This window comes from Oncorhynchus clarkii, chromosome 6 (genome assembly GCF_045791955.1).
Source record: "Oncorhynchus clarkii lewisi isolate Uvic-CL-2024 chromosome 6, UVic_Ocla_1.0, whole genome shotgun sequence".
Taxonomy (NCBI): domain Eukaryota; kingdom Metazoa; phylum Chordata; class Actinopteri; order Salmoniformes; family Salmonidae; genus Oncorhynchus; species Oncorhynchus clarkii.
The window spans coordinates 59,267,555-59,289,494 of NC_092152.1; the positions used below are offsets into that span (position 1 = coordinate 59,267,555).

General features: G+C 41.1%; 1 protein-coding gene and 1 pseudogene across 4 annotated transcripts in view; one reads left to right on the forward strand and one right to left on the reverse strand.

Moving 5' to 3' along the window:
- Window positions 1-25: 25 nt before the first annotated feature.
- LOC139411364 (origin recognition complex subunit 6-like) lies at window positions 26-3,415 on the forward strand (annotated as a pseudogene).
- The window catches only part of LOC139411363 (myosin light chain kinase 3-like), a 41,574-nt gene continuing 22,199 nt past the window's right edge, over window positions 2,566-21,940 (reverse strand). For 2 of the 4 annotated variants that reach the window (XM_071157642.1, XM_071157640.1), the window contains exons 2-14: window positions 16,710-16,803; window positions 15,750-16,047; window positions 14,775-14,799; window positions 14,291-14,624; window positions 14,003-14,108; window positions 12,149-12,242; window positions 8,819-8,928; window positions 8,463-8,604; window positions 8,270-8,340; window positions 7,888-8,016; window positions 7,026-7,178; window positions 3,995-4,130; window positions 2,566-3,860 (exon numbers count right to left, since the gene is read on the reverse strand). In XM_071157642.1, coding sequence (XP_071013743.1) covers window positions 3,786-3,860; window positions 3,995-4,130; window positions 7,026-7,178; window positions 7,888-8,016; window positions 8,270-8,340; window positions 8,463-8,604; window positions 8,819-8,928; window positions 12,149-12,242; window positions 14,003-14,108; window positions 14,291-14,624; window positions 14,775-14,799; window positions 15,750-16,047; window positions 16,710-16,803 — 1,767 coding nt within the window. In that variant the 3' untranslated portion in view covers window positions 2,566-3,785. Of the gene's footprint in view, window positions 3,861-3,994; window positions 4,131-7,025; window positions 7,179-7,887; window positions 8,017-8,269; window positions 8,341-8,462; window positions 8,605-8,818; window positions 8,929-12,148; window positions 12,243-14,002; window positions 14,109-14,290; window positions 14,800-15,749; window positions 16,048-16,709; window positions 16,804-21,940 lie in introns of all 4 variants that reach the window. The other 2 variants (XM_071157641.1, XM_071157639.1) reach the window with 1 other exon arrangement.

Sequence of the window (21,940 nt, forward strand, 5' to 3'; positions counted from 1 at the left end):
TATGCTGTTGTTATTTTCAGCAACAAGTACGCAAACAGACGTCGATGGCTGGTAGGCGTGGTGGTGTCTGCCAATTTTGACGCGAAAGGCATGTTTATGTGCGATAACTCGATTGGAGAAGTTTGCTTTTTACTCTCTCGTTGGCAGTCACGAACATAAGTTAGTTAGCGGAAATTGAAAATTAAATGTCTACTAAACTTGCATCTAAAATGGGCATAACCTCTGCAAGAGTTTTAAGGTGAGTCTGTAAAACGATGATATTGGCTAGCTAGTATACGTGAGACAGGATCATAGTTCAATCAACATGTACCATTTGACTTTAGGTAGCTAACTAACCTGCTTGCCAACAGTTGTTATTATTCAGCTGCTTGATAACCTTCTGGATATAGTTTCCTAAACTCTGCATCTACATTACAGCCAAGCAGATGAGTACGTGCGGTTATCCCTGGTTAAATGTACAGGACTCGGAATTACGACGGGTACATGTAAAGCAGTAATTTGCCTAGAACTGGTAGCAACATCAATGAAGTTTCCTCTGGACAAAGTACGTTTTTTTTTTTTGCATTAGCTTTGATGACAAGGCATCTAGCCTGTTAATCAAATAACCAAATGCCCTGGTGTTGCTCAGGTAACGTGCCCTATGAATACTGCTTTTGTGCTATTCCTCAGGAATATGACTTCAAATTATCCGGGTTGAACAAGAAGCAGTATCAAAGCAATCTGAAGGCCTGAGATTGAATGCATGCTTGGCCTCGAGTCTCACCTAGGAGTCGGAGACCTTACTGTTCAGTTTGGGTGCATGGATGCAATCAAAGTAGCCACCCAGAACGGTGAGAACTTGAAGAGTAGCCTACTCTGGCCAACACACAACTAATCTTCAAATATTTTGTTAACTACTATTTTCAGCAAGTCTTCTCTCCTGAACAAGACACCGTCCTGAATATCATACATTTGTCAATGTAAATATGTTAATTTAATAAGATGAATCCATGTTTGTGTTCCAGGTATGAAGCAAGCCTTCCTGCTGCTCAGTAAAAAGATGTGGACCTGTCAAAACCACTCTTCACTACAGCTGCTTTGAACGCTGCATGCGAGTGAGTGTTATAGTATTTCTGTTACTGTTTATCCATAAACCATTCAACCTGATTATTAATGAAACCTAATCACTATCCCCATGAACATCTCTCCAGATGCTTGAAGATCAAAGTGGATAGGAAGCTGTTAGCATCATCTGGTGCTAAAAAGGGAATCTTTGACAGGCTGTGCACCCAGTTCCAGAAACTGGGACAGGACATCTGCAGTAAGTCTGCTGTCAAATGTTAAAGGGGTTTGACTAACATATGGTGGGAAATGGGTGAAAGCCCAGGGAGGGCCTTTGGATGTAAAAATGTACTTCCGAGCAATAACGTTCTGTTGACAAACAATACCTTTTTTTGTGACATACGCTTCCGAAAGCTGGGGTTTGAAATATTGTGGCCTTTTTCATAGTGGCTATTTGTACTTTTGCCCCTGGTGTGGGGGTTTTTACTTTCCTGGGTGAAAAGAGAATCTAGGTCATCCCTCTCTCTCATTGTTGTCGTGGTTACCGCCTGGTGGGAGAGAGTGGATGTTCTATTTTAGGACTGAAAACTTCAGTGAGTTGGTCTCCCAATCAGGGATGTCCCGATCGCGGCATACAACATGCCTATTACAATCAATCTCAGAATGTCGTAGCTATGATCTTTAAGTATCTCTTGATATTTCTTTTCCCCAATGGAAGAAGCCACTCCACTGAAGAATCTAGTTAAAATGGCACAGAAAAGACGAACACTCATAGAAAATATAGAATAAAGAGGAAGGTAAGTGTGACCAAATAATAACCATACCAAATTCCTGATTATGTCCTTAGAAAAGTGTAACTTTTAATCTTTGCTGTATTGTGGGGTTAAAACGGTGTTGGGGGGGGGGGGGGGATATTTTGTGCTGTCTATCAAGGCCGACGTCTCAAAAGCAGAAGAAAGAGGACTCTGAGGAGTGCGCTACACAGGATTACGAAGAGTGGAAGCCGAAAAATCTTGGAAAATGCACTTAAAGCCAATACATAAAAGTTAATTTGATAGTCAGCTCAGCCATAACGTGGAAATGTTTTCACAACCTTGGGCTTGTGATCAGTGAAAATGCTGTCTACAGTGCTGAGTAGTGAGGCTGGAGCTCTTGTTTTCTTTGCATGTGAACTCTAATGAGCAGGTACTCGTCTAGTAATGAAGCACATATGCGCTTACTTCAGCTTTTGGAGAAAGTTACCTGACAGGTGTTTTTATTAGTTACAATTATTATTTTTTTATCATTGTTTATTGTTTCAACCATGCTTGTTTTATGCTATAAGCCTTACCCTTGTAAGCAAGCATGATGTGTTTGTATTCCATACAGTACTTTGCCTTTTCTGCCCCTCAGTGGCAGTGTATGAGACTTACTTTAAGAGAATTCTGCTGTGCTGTTGCTGGTCAATGTGTTGGATTTGTACAGTTAAGATTAACAGTCTGTGGCGTTTTGGCGTTCACAATTTATGGTGGACGATAGACAGTCTTACCAGTTGGCATTAGCAACTGTTTTTATTTAGACAGACCACAGTATGAGTTGGAAATGGTTCTAAGTTTTTTTTTCACCATTCATTTTTCCATCTGGGATTTTAGAACTACTTCCTAAGTTTTGATAACCACACATCTCTCTCATCAATAATTAGCATTGCGAAAGGGTAAATTGCGGCGACTATATTGATGACTCCCCTCTGAGAGAATTACACAGCTATCAAATCGTCACGCCAAGGTAAGCCTATATCTAACACGCAATTTAATTAGAATTGTCATTCAAGTGGCGCAGCGGTCTAAAGCACTGCATCTCAGTGCTAGAGCTGTCACTACAGACCCTGGTTTGATTTCAGGCTGTATCACAACCGTCCGTGATTGGGAGTCCCATAGGGCGGTGCATAATTGGCAAGGCATCATCCGGGTTAGGGTTTGGCCGTCAATGGAAATAAGAATTTGTTCTTAATTGACTTCCCTAGTTAAATTTTAAAAATTCACAATGTGAAAAATGAATGGTGGAAAAACCATTGGAAGCATTTGTGTTTATGGGTGCTATGGTGATTCCACTGTGCCAGACTATTGACAATAGTATAAGTCTGTCCATTTGTGGCTTCACTTAATTCTTTAAAATAACATTTCTAGTCATTGAGTTATTCTTGGTGAGTTCAAGTGGAGGTGGGGACACTGTCACATAAATAATGCTATATGGGAACACTACTGTCAGTCAGGTTGGGTAGCATGCAAGCAAGTAGCCCATTCAAAGCCTTCATAGAAGGAAAGATTGACAAGACAAGGTCGTCTGTGTGATTTGTAAAGATTCACTTACCATATTAAATAAACCAAAAATGAAAGCCTTGTGAATAATGTGATTTGTGATTTCAACGTGATGTACATTCAGCAAAGCAGTTCAAACATATGTCAGTAAGAGTTGTCATTAAATAAACAATTACACCGAAGTAAGTAGTAGGCTACCTGCTTGAAGCGCACTGAGCCCAGGGTAATTTAGTAAGCACTAAACAGGAAGACCGCACAAAGTTGTGCACTGTACAGTATAAAAAGTTATTAGAATACTACAGTACACTTCAATGTCCATTGCAATTTGCATACCAATGCCAGACACTGTTGCCGATCACGTTCTGTTGCCTCAGTCCAACTAGCATAATTGGCAGGAATGCCTGCCATTGAGGTACAACTACTCAGTCTTTGACAGTCTTCTCACTGCTATACAGTGTTTATGGGATGATTCTGGCGAAACCTCTTCAGCCTGTTGGCTGCAGCAACCACATAGAAGTGTTTCTGCAAGGAAGTAGAATTGAATTTAGATCACTTTCCTATAAAAATAAATAATATATTATTCAGACAATTCACTGTAACACAGATTAAATGTGTAGACCTATGATGGAACATGTGTAACAGGCTTCAGTCCTCACCTTCCACTGTTTGTGAGCGGCCAGGTAGCGCTGGAGCTTGACTTGAGACTTGAGCCGCACCTGATGCAATTTGGCTTTATCCTCCAGATTGTTCAGCCAGGCATGCTTCATGCAGCCAGTTGCACTGAGTCGACTGCTACAATACAGACCCAGGATAGGAGTATCAGTACACATAGGTCTACGGACAAAATGGACATTCATCAAGAGAATTGGTTGACTATAATTTTACACGATGTGATATAACTTTCTAAACCGCATTAATCCTTTCTGTTTATAAACAAGAGTTTTCAATGCCGCTGCCATTATGGGGTGGAAACATTCTCTAACCCATGTCTCATCTAATGCTGGTAGCCTATCATGAAATAGCTGCTGCTAACAGCAGGGATGTACCCATTCCCTGGAAAGAAAAGTAGCCTACAGAGGGAGGCTAATGATGAACCCACCATGGCTGAAAGTGGGAGTTGGGGTGAATAATACACGACTAAGTGCCCCGATTTAGCAATGACCAGATCATTAACGGTGACACAGCACAGAAAGAACAACAAGGAGGCTGTTGCCATCTGCAATCCGGGCTGTCTTTGTTTCCTGCCAGCTGATCACTCAGTCAACAGTCCAGTGTGGAAGCGTACATACAACTCACTCAGGCTCTGGCAGTGTAGTTTGCATTTAAATGTGACTCAAATGTGCTACTTTCTATTGACCTTCTTCTATATGCTGTTTATTCAACTCATTTGGATTTCATGGCACATATTCAAATAACCCATTTAGACAAATGGCAAAATGAACCATCAACAGTCCGATTGTGATTCAGTGGCAATGAGGTGCATTCAGTTGGAATATTCCTGCCTTACATAAACAATAGGCCTTTTCATTTTACTAAATGAGATGGTGCTACAGCCATGATTGAGTGGGGAAAACAATATAAACTAGCACCAACTTCAAACATCTGCTATCTGAGCAGCCATCTGATCATTTATCACTCCAGTGTTAATCTGCAAAATTGTAATTATTCGCATACCCCCTCATGCCTTTTGCACACAATGTATATAGACTCTTTTGTATTCTTTTTTTTCTACTGTGTTATTGACTTGTTAATTGTTTACTCCATGTGTATTTCTGTGTTGTTGTCTGTTCACACTGCTATGCTTTATCTTGGCCAGGTCGCAGTTGTAAATGAGAACTTGTTCTCAACTAGCCTACCTGGTTAAATAAAGGTGAAATAAATAATTAATGACCGTTCCACAGGTGTATGTTCATTAATTGTTTATGGTTCATTGAACAAGCATGGAAACAGTGTTTAAACCCTTTACAATAAAGATCTGTGAAGTTACTTGGATTTTTACGAATTATCTTTGAAAGACAGGGTACTGAAAAAGGGAGTTTTTAAAAAAAAAATAATTTCACCTTTATTTAACCAGGTAGGCTAGTTGAGAACAAGTTCTCATTTACAACTGCGACCTGGCCAAGATAAAGCATAGCAGTGTGAACAGACAACACAGAGTTACACATGGAGTAAACAATTAACACAGTAGAAGAAAAAAAAAAGAGAGTCTATATACATTGTGTGCAAAAGGCATGAGGAGGTAGGCGAACAATTACAATTTTGCAGATTAACACTGGAGTGATAAATGATCAGATGGTCATGTACAGGTAGAGTTACTGGTGTGCAAAAGAGCAGAAAAGTAAATAAATATAAACAGTATGGGGATGAGGTAGGTAAATTGGGTGGGCTATTTACCGATTAAGACACTAACGGCTTACAGACGGTAGGCAATTAAAGAGGCCTTTCTACTGACTCTGGAAAAACACCAAAATAAAGATGCCCAGGTGTCCCTGCTCATCTGCGTGAATGTGCCTTAGGCATGCTGCAAGGAGGCATGCAGATCTGCAAGGAGGATTGCAGATGTGGCCAGGGCAATAAATTGCAATGTCCGTACTGTGAGATGCCTAAGACAGCACTACAGGGAGACAGGACGGACAGCTGATCATCCTCACAGCGGCACACCACGTGTAACAACACCTGCACAGGATCGGTACATCCGAACATCACACCTGAGGGACAGGTACAGGATGGCAACAACAACTGCCCGAGGTTCACCAGGAATGCACAATCCCTCCATCAGCGCTCAGACTGTCCGCAATAGGCTGAGAGAGGCTGGACTGAGGGCTTGTTGTAAGTCCTCACCAGACATCACCGGCAACGTCGCCTATGGGCACAAACCAACTGTTGCTGGACCAGACAGGACTGGCAAAAAGTGCTCTTCACTGATGAGTCAAGTTTTTGTCTCACAAGGGGTGATGGTCGGATTTGCGTTTGTCATCAAAGGAATGAGCGTTACATCGAGGCCTGTACTCTGGAGTGGGATCGATTTGTAGTAGGAGGATCTGTCATGGTCTGGGGCGGTGTGTCACAGCATCATCAGACTGAGCTTGTTGTCATTGCAGGCAATCTTAACGCTGTGGATTGTGGTACCCTTCCTGCAGGCTCATCCTGACATGACCCTCCAGCTCCTTTACAATGCCACCAGCCATACTGCTCGTTCTGACAGGAATGTCAGTGTTCTGCCATGGCCAGCGAAGAGCCCAGATCTCAATCCCATTGAGCACATCTGGGACCTGTTGGATCAGAGGGTGAGGGCTAGGGCCATTCCCCCCAAAAAAGTCCCGGAACTTGCAGGTGCCTTGGTGGAAGAGTGGGGTAACATCTCACAGCAAAAACTGGCACATCTGGTGCAGTCCACGAGGAGGAGATGCACTGCAGTACTTAATGCAGCTGGTGGCCACACCAGATACTGACTGTTACTTTTGACCCCCCCTTTGTTCAGGGACACATTATTCAATTTCTGTTAGTACATATGTCTGTGGAACTTGTTCAGTTTATGTCTCAGTTGTTGAATCTCATGTTCATACAAATATTTACACATGTTAAGTTTGCTGAAAATAAACACAGTTGACAGTGAGAGGACGTTTATTTTTTTGCTGAGTTTAGATGAATAGAACATGAATTGTAAGGAAGATGTAGTATACATACCATTTAGTTGGAATCAGCAGTCTGGTAACAAAGTCCTTAGCTTCCTCTGTGACATTCTCAAATGCCTCTGAATCAAAATCCCAGTTGGCGTGAAGGATGTTGTTCATAGTCTCTGCATCGTTGTCCCCCAGGAATGGAGACAGTCCACTCAGACTATTAAAACAGGGAGATATTCTTGGTTAGTCACATTTTCATACAGTCCTTCTATACATTCACTCATTAGAAAGACAAAGCAGTCATCAAAGTCATGATGCTACAGAGAGCTCTGCCTCAGTGTCCTGTTGCATGGAATGAGAGTATGGGCCAGTAAATACAAAGTTTGAGAATATGAATCTTAGACCCATACTGTACCACACTTCAACACAAAGACTGTGGGCCATTGGGATGCACACAGTTCATTCACGGCCATGGTTGAGGCTGACAGGCAACATTGCGAGGGGGCAGCAGTGGGTATGACTTTAGTAATAGCTGAACAGTCCTAGTGTGAGTGACAAGAGACAAACGTGCGTTTACAGATGGATGGCAAGCATGTTTCCAGTGGCTAGGATACCATTGGTTGACCCTTTACAACAGATCAGGTCCTCATGTTACACCAGAGGAGACTGGTGGGAGGAGCTATAGGAGGACAGGCTCATTGTAATGGCTGGAATGGAATGGAGTCAAGCATGTGGTTTCCACATGTTTGATATTGTTCCATTTATTGCATTCCAGCCATTACAATGAGCCCATCCTCCTTTAGCTCCTCCCATCAGCCTCCACTGTGTTACAAGGTATGACTGATGCTGCTGCCGAGCAGAGGTGTGTGGTGAGTGTATTTGTCAAGCGGAGGTGTTTCTCTCTCTGTGTGTGTGGTAATACTCACAGCATATAAGTAATGACTCCTACACTCCACATGTCCGTTGGGAATGAGACAAAGTCGTAGTTGACCACCTCAGGAGCCAGAAATTCTGGAGTGCCAAAATTGACCTTTAGTTTCTCTCTGGGTCTATACCTGAGGGGAGACAAGCACATTTGAACAATGGGAACATAAAGATCTCACCTATTACAACAGAGCGTCATGGGTGGAGACTCGGAGTTACAGAGATGGCCTACTTTTCACCAATCTGTCTACTGGGTGACTGTTACCATGACTACCTCATTGGCTACTCAATTGAGGATGATGGAAAAAGGGAGATGTCAATAGATGAGATTTGTAGATTACAACAGCTCTCGTCACTTAATGGAGAAAATATTGAGAAACGTACTTTCTGGCCAGACCAAAGTCTATTATCTTGATCTGGTTCCCTGTGGAGTTGACACAAAGAATGTTCTCTGGCTGAGAGGAAATAAGGAGAGCATGTAAGAATCCTCACACCAGGGTGATACGTAATATAATTAAAATCCATGTCAAACAAACAAGTATTGCAATATATTCTATGTATAGTATATGATTTTTACCTTGAGATCTAAATGGAGAATGTATTGCTGATGGAGGTACTGTACCCCCTCACAGATCTGTCTCATAAACACGATGGCATCCAGCTCTGTCAGCTGGTAGTTCTCGTCAACGATCCGGTCAAACAACTCACCACCGTCCACACTGCAAAGACAGGGAGCTGGTCAGTGCCGTAAAAGTGATATTGTTCTACTGTGCAAGAAGCAAAAGAGGAAATTGAGTGGCCTAGAGTTTAATTCCACTAAAACAATGCTTTGTAGCCTGGAACAGTGTTTGCCGTACCCACATGAAATGCAGATAGGTGGTGCTATTAGAGTTGCAATTTCTAAATACTGACTTCATGAGAATAATGACTTACTACTCCATAATAAGCGTAAGGTTTGTCCGTGACTCAAAGGCATCATAAAGCTGAATCAGGTTCACATGGTTAAGTTGGTTCATCACCCCTATTTCATTCTTCACTTCATCCTGTGTTGCCCGGTGGGAGGAAGGAGAGAGAGAGAGAATAAGGAAATAAGAGAAGAGAGAGCAGGAAGTCAGTCAACCTCAGCAAAATGAAAATCACAATCTATCACAGTTCATGATTTTAGAAGAAAATGAATCTAACCACTCTGGAGGGTGCTTATGCCCATATCAATTTGTATGTATATGACACTATACCTTAAACACTGAACATTGAACAATGTATTATGCAGACCTGGGTTCAAATCAATGATGAATATATATACCCTGGATTGCTGATGCTATGTATTGGCCAATGAGAGGCTTTGAAGCCACCGGTCAGCCATATTGGCACACTCCAGTAGGCACAGTCCTCCATAGGAATGAATGGAATTCTGCAGTATTTCAATTAAATGTTCAAGGTCAAAATGACATGCATTTAAGTATTTATGTTGTTGTAGTGGGAACAGTGACGTTAGTAATCTACATTGTTTTACTATAATTTTAAAGTAAACATGAAGGTGTCTGTAATAAAATAAATGTGGCAAAAGGAACATAGACATGAATAAATGCATGTCTATAGCTTCCAAAATATTTTTTACAATGGTGGGGGAGTGCTAAAACGGAGGCATGGGGACTTCAACACACCACCCCCTATCAGTCATCTAATAATGTGGCCCCAATCAACTACTTATAAATAGCCTACTATTTAAAAGTATTTTCAAATACATAATTTCAAATTCCTAACCGACCTGGGTTAAATGCATGGGAGTGTATTTGAGTCAGTGTATTTTACTGTTTTCAAATACATGCCAATACTTTCCAAGTTTATTTCCAAATACATACCAATATTCAAATACTTGTCTCTTACAGTAACACATATATATTTGATAGTATTTGAAATACCCTAAAAAAGTACTTGAACCCTGGTATTATTCCACTAAGAAACAAATGCAAATTGGATATTTCTGATATGTATGAGTACATAAGAGCAATTTGCCATGGAAATCCCGTAATTACCTCTGAACAAAATGAGTACATGACATATTGGACATAAGAAACATCGTACTTTGCTCAGTGTATGGCTGAGTGTCTCTGAGTTTTTGATTGATTAAAAATACATTATTAATCACAAATTCAATACCAGCTTTCTGTTGTACTCATTCAATGTGTCAATAAAGGCAAGGTTAAAAAAAAAACAGTGCTTATAAAGAGTGTGGTGATTAGTAGGTGCAATTCGAGTCACATGTGGAAGGCGAAGGAAGTGAAATTAATCTCGACGGGAGCCGTGGTGGATTTTGGTTAAGAGAAGAGACACAGGTGCATGCTGTATGTACATATGTGCTCTTTAAAAGTGCAATATGCAGAAATCAATCCCCCATTTCCTGGTTGCTAAAATTGTAATAGTTCGCCTACTTTCAGTTTATGTGACAAAACAAGCAATGCATAGTGTATAATCATTGTACCATCTAAACTGCTGTGAATTATATTTTCAATAACCAAAAATATTATATTTTCAGCTGTTTGAAGCTGTTTTAGAGCCAAAATTAAAAGACGCAAAAATGAAACTTATGAACGGGAAGTATAGAAATAGCGCACATAGAACAGTTCTACCGCTTCTTATACCAGGTGGACACTACATGACTTTCAAAATCCAAACATCGCTGAACCTCTCACATTAAACAACTGTCTTTCCTGTGTTTATTTGTCTTGCTTGCGCACACTAATCGATCTGGCACATATGGTGTGTCACACACTACAAGATTCTTCACTTGGTCATGAGGATTCTCCATACCACCACGCTGTCTCGTGAAAACAATGACATGATGATGTGATTCAATTGTTAACATAGCTAGAATGGGCTGTGGCTCAAAGCAGCCTCCGAAAAGCTTTCAGGCAGACATTCACGCTCGCCATACAGAGCTGACATTTGTAGCCAACATTTTGAAATTAATAACATTGCTTCTGAACTTCATAGCTGTAACGATTTTACACTTTAGCTTTGGTCAAAGGCAAGTACAAATGCATTCACCCTGCGTCCCACTGCTGGCTTGCCTCTGAAGCTAAGCAGGGTTGGTCCTGTTCGGTCCTTGGATGGAATACCAGATGCTGCTGAAGTGGTGTTGGAGGGCCAGTAGGAGGCAGTCTTTCCTCTGGTCTAAAAAAAAATCCCAAGGGCAGTGATTGGGGACATTGCCCTTTGTAGGGTGCCATCTTTTGGATGGGATGTTAAATGGGTGTCCTGACTCTCTGTGGTCACTAAAGATCCCATTGCACTTATTGTAAGAGTAGGGGTGTTAACCCTGGTGTCCTGGCTAAATTCCCAATCTGGCCCTCATACCATCATGTCCACCTAATCATCTCCAGCTTCCAATTGGCTCATTCATTCCCCTGTAACTATTCTTGAGGTTTTTGCTGTAAATGAGAATGTGTTCTCAGTCAACTTAACTGGTAAAATAAGGGATAATAAATAAAACACTAGTAGTAGTCATGGCTCCTGCAGGAGAGTACACTTTCTGGGTGATGTGATACTACGTCATCTCACTGGCTTCTTCTCTGGTGAGCGCTCATTGGCTACTGTTGATCACCGTTCACAAAAAATGTTGTTGCACTTCTCACACGACAAAAGCATTGCAGATTTTGCGCCGATAAAATCAAATCCGTTTGAAAATATTGGGACTGCTCAACGGCGAGATCGGTAGCCCTCAGATTGTTTCTCTGACCCGCTCACATTAAATGAGAGTCTGTGACGGCCGCATGCCCGAGTAGGCAACGACATTGGGATTTTGTCTTTGTTCTCCAACAACTTGTCTGGGATAGCTAAATCGGTGTGAAAATTGTGTACTGTACACCCGGCTTGATGTCAATGAAAATAACAGATCAATAATTCAGATTTCTATGTGAATATGGTCAGTTCACCCCAAAAGTTAGATATTGCGACTTTAATTTCATTGCATAGAATTTTTTTTTTAAATTTTGAGATAGAGAGAGCGTGTGTGTGTGTGTGTGTGTGTGTGTGTGTGTGTGTGTGTGTGTGTGTGTGTGTGTGTGTGTGTGTGTGTGTGTGTGTGTGTGTGTGTGTGTGTGTGTTTGTAAGTGTGACTAGCTCTTTAATCTGCGGCTAGAGAATTACTCACATTGAACCTCATAAATAAACTTAGAGAGAGGTCAGGGTGGGTGTGTAAGGTTGGAGTCAGAGAGAGGAGGGGTACAAAGACCACAGGTCTGTTGTTGTATATCCACTTACTCTCTCCCTCATTCCCTTTACTTTGATCAACTTCGCAGCGAGGATTAGGCCCGACGACAGTTCTGCGCACTTATGGACCTGCCCAAAACGTCCCCTGTGGAAACAAGGACACTTATGAGTGCATAGATACTTTACATACACTACCGTTCAAAAGCTTTTTTTCTTATTTTTTTGTCCATTAAAATAACATCAAATTGATAAGAAATACAGTGTAGACATAGTTAATGATGTAAATGACTATTGAAGCTGGAAATGGCAGATTTTTTATGGAATATCTACATAGGCGTACAGAGGCCCATTATCAGCAACCATCACTCCTGTGTTCCAATAGCACGTTGTGTTAGCTAATCCAAGTTTGTCATTTTAAACGGCTAATTGATCATTAGAAAACCCTTTTGCAATTATGTTAGCACAGCTGAAAACTGTTGTTCTGATTAAAGAAGCAATAGTACACAGCATTGTATGAGATCTTCAGTTTCTTGGCAATTTCTCGCATGGAATAGCCTTCATTTCTCAGAACAAGAATAGACTGACGAGTTTCAGAATAAAGTTCTTTGTTTCTGGACATTTTGAGCCTGTAATCGAACCCACAAATGCTGATACTAATCCAGATACTCAACTTGTCTAAAGAAGGCCAGTTTTATTGCTTCTTTAATCAGCTCAACAGTTTTCAGCTGTGCTAACATAATTGCAAAGGGGTTTTCTAATGATCAATTAGCCTTATAAAACGATAAACTTAGCTTAGCTAACACAACACAGGAGTTGCTGATAATGGGCCTCTGTACTCCTACGTAGATATTCCATAAAAGCATCTGCCGTTTCCAGCTACAATAGTAATTTACATAATTAACTATGTCTACACTGTATTTCTTATCAATTTGATGTTATTTTAATGGGGGAAAAAAAATTGCTTTTCTTTCAAAAACAAAGACATTTCTAAGTGACCCCAAACTTTTGAACGGTAGCGTACATGTGAAAGAAACAGGTGTCAACGCGAATATTTGTTCATAGACATTTATGAACATACATCCTAGCCGCGCAAGCACAGACTCAACGTTGTATTCTCAGAATCCGTGCTTCAGGTTATGTAGAACCTTTAAAATGCTAGAACTCAAGGCTACATACACCCCGACAAAGGCACCAAAGAGCACAGCACAGACCTACAAGCAGTCAATCTTGAGGGGTATCCTTTGCGATGACCTCAGTCAGGGCTTTGCAGACATTCAAGGACCTGTTTTACTCCTCTGGTTTCATTGGAGGTATATCATCATCCGCCACACATGGAGAGTTTACTAAGCCAACTTTTTTATGTAGCAAGAGAGCGCCTCTACTCTACATGGACCAAGGAGATTTTAAAAGCCCCTATGCAAATGGCCACTCAACACCTGCCCAAAATAAAACCCTGTCCATGACAAGCATAAAATAAGCCCGTGCTTATTTGCAGACTCTGTGGGGGATTAGCCATGTCTGTGTTGCCAGTTGTTCAGATCTGCTGCTGCTACGTACTATCTCTCCTTGCTTTGCCCATCGCCTTGTATCATGCTATACTGCACAGTCTGTCAGTCTGCTAGCCCTGTTTATCTGCTAATGCTGCACCTGGTTACCACTGCTGCAGCAAGCTGCTCCTCTTGTGTTTTCTACATCGTTGCTGTCAGTCAACATCATTGGGTAGATGCCAACCTGACAGTCTATTTATAGCAGTAGAATAACAGTTGGTAACCCTCACTTACAGTAAGTATGTTGTGTTTGGGGGGGGGGGGGGGGGGGGTAACAATAATGGGAATAATATATGCAACACCACAGTCTGTGTGTACGGTAAACACATTCTCGTTGCCCTTAAGAATTAGGACTCACCCTCCAAGAACCGCGTTAGGCTTTACAGCGTAATAAGAGCCCATCGGGACTTGCTTGGCACTCACAATGCGGTGCTCAAAGGGAGCAGGCAAGGGTGGGCAGTCATCTGGAAGAGAAGAGCACCGGAGCATGATTTATTATATGCTTGGTGGTATGGGTAATGATCTGTGGACTTATTGGAAGATTGACAGACCACGAGGAGCATATTTCATGCTGCATTTCACCCAGTAACATAGCGCTGTGAAATCCATATTGTGATGAAAATGACATTGATATTGCACTTCTTACCTATGACCAATAGTTGTGCATCCAGGCCTGCCGCCTGTGCAGCTGCTGTAGGGTTTTTAACAACTAAAGAGGGAGTTGGCTGAGGGATAACTGGTTTTGCAGAGTATTTCACTGCCTCAGACTCTGGTTGAGGTGGAACAGGTTTGTGCTGCTCTGTGGCCGCCACCGGCTCAGGCTGGACCTGAGGGACAATCGTTGCGGACTCTGGTTTGGTGACCACATCCAGTGGGCTTGTTAGCGCACTGCTGCACGGGGTTGGTGGTGTTACAATGATAACAGGTTCCTGAGGACTGACTGCAGCCTTTGTAAAGTCCTCTTCAGGGAGGGGGTCATCCTTGGAAGGAAGAGAAACACTTTCAGGGGCTTGCTCCAGCGGTTGCTCCTCAGTGGTGGAGATAGGTGGCTGTGATACAGTGGGCCCTGGTCCTTTTGGAACCTCGGTCTCCTTGACTTTGATGTACTGACTGTCTAACTCACTGCTCACCGAAATCATGGTCACATCAGGAGTCCTAGCAACACAGTAACATTACAAAAGAGTCAACGTTTGAACAATGCATAGACCTACACTTTTTCTTCATTAATGAAACAGAATATACATGTAACTAATGAAACCAACGTGACAGCAATATATTAGATTGCATTTTAGATTAGGGTGTGTTTATCAGTCACATGTACAGGGACGCAGATGTAATTGCAGGGTACAGTGAAAATATTATGCTCCGGGCTCCAAGAGCGCAGGTCAAAATATAGATAGCCTATTTTTTTATTTTACTAGGCAAGTCAGTTAAGAACAAATTCTTATTTTCAGTGACGGCCTAGGAACAGTGGGTTAACTGCCTGTTCAGGGGCAGAACGACAGATTTGTACCTTGTCAGCTCGGGGATTTGAACTTGCAACCTTGCGGCTACTAGTCCAATGCTCTAACCACTAGGCTACCCTGCCCCCCCCCCCCCCATCACTCATATTGTTACTATGAGTAGTGAGATACTGATTCAGTACCCCCCATTCAAGTACCCCCCATTCTTGGAATGCCACTTAGAGTAGGCATGTAAAAATTGGCAACAACAGAAGGACCCTTTGATGTTCTTTATCCCCTTTAGCATGTGCCTCGTGTTTCTCACCCTACTCCGAGTGAGAGCCCACTGCCACTTGAAACCCTTTCATTAGAGACATGAAAAGGCAGCAGTGGGTTTTAGCTTGAGGATCATTTATTAAATCCCCCCTGTGCTTTCACATTTCTAGCTGAAAGTGTACGTCAGTGATTGCAGGTGCTTTGTTAGATCTCTTTGATGACAATTGATGTCAACTTAACAGATCCACCTGTTACGCTTTTCATAACCCTGTTGGGAGTAATGGTACGGCTATTTGTTGACAGCAAAAAAAAAGCACTTAATAACAAGAGAGATTGCACTTTGGATAACTGGCATTTTCTATTGGTTAAGAATCAGTGACAGCCTACCTCCTCAGCTCAGAGAGCACTTCGATGGTGACCTCCACCTGAGCTACGACCACATCAGGGGCAAAGGTCTGGACTCTGGTGGGCTCTCTGCTCTTTAAGGTGACCTCTTTGGGCTTGCGAGAGCCTTTACTACCCCAATCATTATTGGTAGATGGGAATATGGCCTCGTCGACTGCAGGGCCATCTGTGAGAGCTTCGGATAACCTGCAGGGATCAGGCTCAGGAGGAGTTGGGACTTCCACTCCATGGTCTGCGGCCTTCGCTTCCTTTACAGGGAGCTCTACCACCTTCTGGTCACCTGTGGGAGAACAGCAGCATATTTACCAAAAGGAATTAGCTCAAGTAATCACTCATTTGCTTATGGAATCCCCATCCACTCACATTAACTTTGCAGAAAATATCCAGGCAGTTGTCAGTAACTGGTCAACATTGACTGAAAGCACCTTAAAACGCATTTGATGTAAGAAATGGGATATACATTACCAGTCAAAAGTTTGGACACACCTACTCATTCAAGGGTTTCTCTTTATTTGTACTATTTTCTACCATTGTAGAACAATAGTGAAGACATCAACAGTATGAAATAACACATGTGGAATCATGTAGTAACCAAAAGAAAAGTGTTAAACAAATCAAAATATACTTGAGATTCTTCAAAGTAGCCACCCTTAGCCTTGATGACAGCTTTGCACACACTGTACAAATAATGTTTGATTGATTAATTGATCCAGGCTGTATTACAACTGGCCATGATTGGGAGTCCCAGAGGGCGGCGCACAATTGGTCAGCGTTGTCCGGGTTTGGCCGGTGTAGGCCGTCATTGTAAATAAGAATATGTTCTTAACTGACTTGAGTAGTTAAATAAAGGTTGCATTTGAAAAAATGTAATTCAATTGAAAAACATTAACAGAAAAATATGTATCAATGCCAACAGATAACACAGAGACAAGTCCAGCTTACCTGTGGCGATTTGTAAGCCCTCTTCCTGGACCTGAGTCCCCTGGTCGCAAATAGTGACTTTAGGCTTTACTCTGCTATCTTCTGATTTTGTTTTCTGAGGGAAGAGAACATCTTTCATATATATTGTTGCTTACTACTTCATCACAATCAGGTTTAACAATCATTCTCCCACCAATGTGGTATCGTTTGAACAAGATAAACCACATATAGCAAACAGAATAAATAAAAAAGTTCAAAGCTGAAATATCTAAGTGTTTGTTCACATCCACTCATCACCACATTGCCAATACAACAGGCATGGAGTATGATTGAGGCATGGTCTTTTTTAGTATTAATGATGAACTGGTATGGCATATTTGAAATGACAACACATAACTGATAACAGATGCCTACTGGGCCGACTCAGCTGGACTCTGTTATTAGTTTACACTAAGCCATGAGTAACTGGGAGATGCCAGCAGTGGATATGGCCTGGAAGTACACCGCAGGGTCATAGCATGGGAGGGCAAGAAGCAATGTTGTTGTGATCTGTGTTCGCACGGCATACCTTACTGGCTCTCATTATATAGTCCATCTGTCTGCCTAACACTAAATTAAACTGCACTATCTCCACTAGAGGTCGACCGTTTAATCAGAATGGCCGACTAATTATGGCTGAGTTCAAGTTTTCATGACAATCGGTAATCAGCATTTTTGGACACCGATTGTGGCCGATTACATTGTACTCCGCGAGGAGCCTGCGTGGCAGGCTGACTAGCTGTTACGCGAGTGCAGCAAGAAGCCAAGGTAAGTTGCTAGCTAGCATTAAACTTATCTTATAAAAAACAATCAATCTTAACACAATCACTAATTAACTACACATGTTTGATGATATTACTAGTTTATCTAGCTTGTCTTGCGTTGCATATAATCGATGCGGTGCCTGTTCAATTCTCATCGAATCACAGCCTACTTTGCCAAACGAGTGATGATTTAACAAGCGCATTCGCGAAAAAGGACTGTCGTTGCACCAATGTGTACCTAATCATAAACATCAATGCCTTTCTTTAAAATCAATACACAAGTATATATTTTAAACCTGCATATTTAGTTAATATTGCCAGCTAACATGAATTTCTTTTAACTAGGGAAATTGTGTCACTTCTCTTGCGTTCCGTGCAAGCAGTCAGGGTATATGCAGCAGTTTGGGCTCCTGGCTTGTTGCGAAGTGTGTGAAGACCATTTCTTCCTAACAAAGACCATCATTATTTTGCCAGAATTTTACATAATTATGACATAACATTGAATATATATAATATATATTTAGACTTAGGGATGCCACCCGTTAGATAAAATACAGAAAGGTTCCGTATTTCACTGAAAGAATAAACGTTTTGTTTTCAAAATGATAGTTTCCGGATTTGACCATATTATTTCTGTGTGTTATTATGTTATAATTAAGTTTATGATTTGATATAGCAGTTTGCCAGCAGCTCTTCGCTGTGCTTCAAGCATTGACCTGTTTATGACTTCAAGCCTATCAACTCCCGAGATTAGGCTGGTGTAACCGATATGAAATGGCTAGCTAGTTAGCGGGGTACGCACTAATAGTGTTTCAATCGGTGACATCACTCGCTCTGAGACCTTGAAGTAGTTGTTCCCCTTGCTCTGCAAGGGCCTCTGCTTTTGTGGAGCGATGAGTAACGATGCTTCGAGGGTGGCTGTTGTCGATGTGTTCCTGGTTCGAGCCCAGGTAGGGGCGAGGAGAGGGACGGACGCTATACTGTTACACTTGCAATACTATGGTGCTTATAAGAACATCCAATAGTCAAAAGGTTAATGAAATACACATGGTATAGAGAGAAATAGTCCTATAATAACTATAACCTAAAACTTCTTACCTGGGAATATTGAAGACTCGTGTTAAAAGGAATCACCAGCTTTCATATGTTCTCATGTTCTGAGCAAGGAACTTAAACGTTAGCTTTTTTACATGGCACATATTGCACTTTTACTTTCTTCTCCAACACTTTGTTTTTGCATTTTTTTAACCAAAGTGAACATGTTTCATTATTTATTTGAGGCTATATTGATTTTATTTTTGTATTATGTTAAGTTAAAATAAAAGTGTTCATTCAGTATTGTTGTAATTGTCATTATTACAAATGTAAAAATTAATCGGCCGATTAATCGGCATCAGCTTTTTTTGGTCCTCCAGAAATCGCTATCGGCGTTGAAAAATCATAATCGGTCGACCTCTAGTCTCCACCCCAAAAAGATCTACATTTCAATCTATTAGTCAAATTTATTTTATAAAGCCCTTTATACATCAGCAGTCACATTGGTTTTTTTTGGTTGTTTTTTTGTGTTTTTTTTACAGCCACCGAGCCTCAAACCCTTAAGAGCAAGCAATGCTGAGGCAGAAGCACAGTGCTTAGTAGCCCTTGATCCTGACTCTCAGTTCCATTACATTACACATAAGAGTCATTGGACGAAGGGGTCTTCTGTAGGGGGGATTTTTTTTTCTTCCATCAGCAACCTTATCTTTCATATAATAATTTTCAAAAAACAAAAGTCAAATTTGTACACACCTTTATAGCGTTAGGGTTCCAACTTATCCATATTATGTTACAGTGCTTGTTTTTACGGAAAACAGACGGTAGAGAGAGTGGACTACCTGTGCTAATTAGCTATCTGCATCTTCAAACAGCTGTGTGTAACCAGAAGACAGATGCCACAAAAAACGTTGGCTGCAACAGTGTTAAAACAGTGAGTGTGTGTATTTTGAAGTGATGTGACAGTAGAGGATTTATATTTCTAGAACTTTACCAAAGTGGACACTCGATTAACATTTAGATGGAGTACTGTATTTGTCTGTTCACAGCCAATTCACCCTTTAAACAGAATGTGTAAAGTCCTTGGACTAAGGACTCCAAGGAGTCCAATGTTGGGCTTTAAGAGTACTTGTGTGGCCATTAAGGCCATATTGTTTTACAAGGCGTATATTGGTGCTATATCTGAGTGTTTAACACCTTTTCTGTCTTCGGAGTTGGTCATTTTGAGGGATTTGAATCTGGATTGGCTATCCTTGGCCTCAGATCAATTTAAGAACATATAGTGCATTGGTTTTAAACTCACTCAATTGACCTCAAAACCCACATGGCTAAATGTGAAAAACCCTGTTAACTCCTCCTTGATTGATTTAATTCTTACTGAACCGCATAAATGTTTGTCGAGCGGGTTATTTACATATGATATCAGTGGTCATTGTCCCATAGTATGTATTAGAGATACGAAACAGCAAAATACTAATATTAAGAACATAACTTTTTTTTAAATGTTTCTCCTCAATGGTTTTTACATGACATGTTCTACTCTGATTCAGCCACTGTATCTTGTATTCCTAACCCTGAGTTGGCTCTAGAATATTTATTCCTCTGGCAGATAAACAAGCCCCTATTAAACAATTCAAAGATAGCTCAGAAGAAAACCAAGAGTTAGATCTATCTAAGCTCATTCAGGTGAGAAATCAGGCCTGGGTCAAAGCAAGTTAAACTGACTCTGTAGTGGATTGGCAATCTTTCAGACAATTAAGAAACAGATACTATCTCGATTAAGAAAGCTAAGTCAACCTACTTCCTAAGCGTTGACCCTGCTGGTGATCCTTCTACATTTTGGAAAACAGTAAATGCACTGAAGCATACAAATTCCTCTTCACCCCTGCCTAAACAAGTTCTGTCTGACTCTGGCACCATATCTGAGAAGAATGGGATAAGTGATTCTTTTTAGTTTTATTTGAGAGAATTGGTGGTTTAACTGACCCTGTTCAGTCAATCAACTGTGCTTCCCTTTGCCAGCCTCTAGCTGACTGGACAGTTAACCCGTCAAATTCTAGTGCATCTCTGTTTTCATCTGAACAATTTACTATCTGTGGTGTGCTAGATGCCTTGTTTAAGATTGATGTAAAACAAATCCACTGAGGCTGATATGCTTGATCCATTTTTTGCTGCAGCTCTCTGCCCTCCTGAATAATTAACCCATATTTTTACCTGCCTATTATATCTGGTACTATCCCCAAGGTTTGAAAGGCGGCCCATGTACTCCCCCTTCACAAAGGTGGAGACGCTTGTGACCTAAATAATTAAAATCGCCCTATTTCTAAACTTTCTTGCCTAGCTAAACTATTAGAATCCTTAATTCTCAGCTAAGATCTTTCTTATCTTTGAAATGCATTCTAAATGTACATCAGTCAGTGCTATAACCTGGTCTAAAAACTATCTCTGCTGCAACCCTAGTTATAAATGTGGTTAACTGTATGGTTAAAAGGCAACATTGTGCTGCCCTCTTCATTGACCTGTCAAAGGCGTTTGATACTGTTGATCACTCACTGCTAATTCAAAGGCTTTCCTCAATTGGCCTAGACCAGGCTGCATGTAACTGGTTAATACATTTATTGACAGATAGAACTCAATGTGAATCTACTGATGGTGTTAAATCAGGTTTCCTGGATATTACAAAAAGGTGTCCCACAGGGTTCTGGGCACTATATTGTTTACATTAACAATATTGATTTGTCTGTAAAAAAAAAATTGCAACCTGCACTTGTATGCCGATGATACTGTTGTGTATGCTTCTCTACCAACTGAGCCACACAGGAGGATGGATGTTTTCTTGAGTGATGATTTTAAGCATATGCACTTTTGATGGTGTCCATATTGATCGTGTTCCTGCTTACAAATATCTGGGCATCTGGATAGAGGAAAAGTTGTCTTTTAAAAAACTGTGATGAGTTAGTTAAGAAGCTGAGAATAAAAATGGACTTCTTCTATAGAAATAGAAAGCAGATTATTCAGTCGACGTTGCTATCGGTCCTCGACTACGGCGACATCATTTATATGAACGCAGCTGCCACTTCATTAAAGCCACTAGATGCAGTTTATCATTACAGGCAACAGTTTAAGTGCTCATCACTGCATTCTCTAACCAGAAAGTTGGTTGGCTCTTTGATGTCACGTAGGTTGATACATTGCTATGTTTTCATATATAAAGCCCTTTTACAAAAACTCCCACTGCAGCTAACATCTTTACTAAACTTTAGACATACGAGTTGCCACATCCGGTCTCCGGGATGGCTAACTCTGGAAATTCCTTTTGTCTCTACTGACTTAGGTACAGTGCCTTGCGAAAGTATTCGGCCCCCTTGAACTTTGCGACCTTTTGCCACATTTCAGGCTTCAAACATAAAGATATAA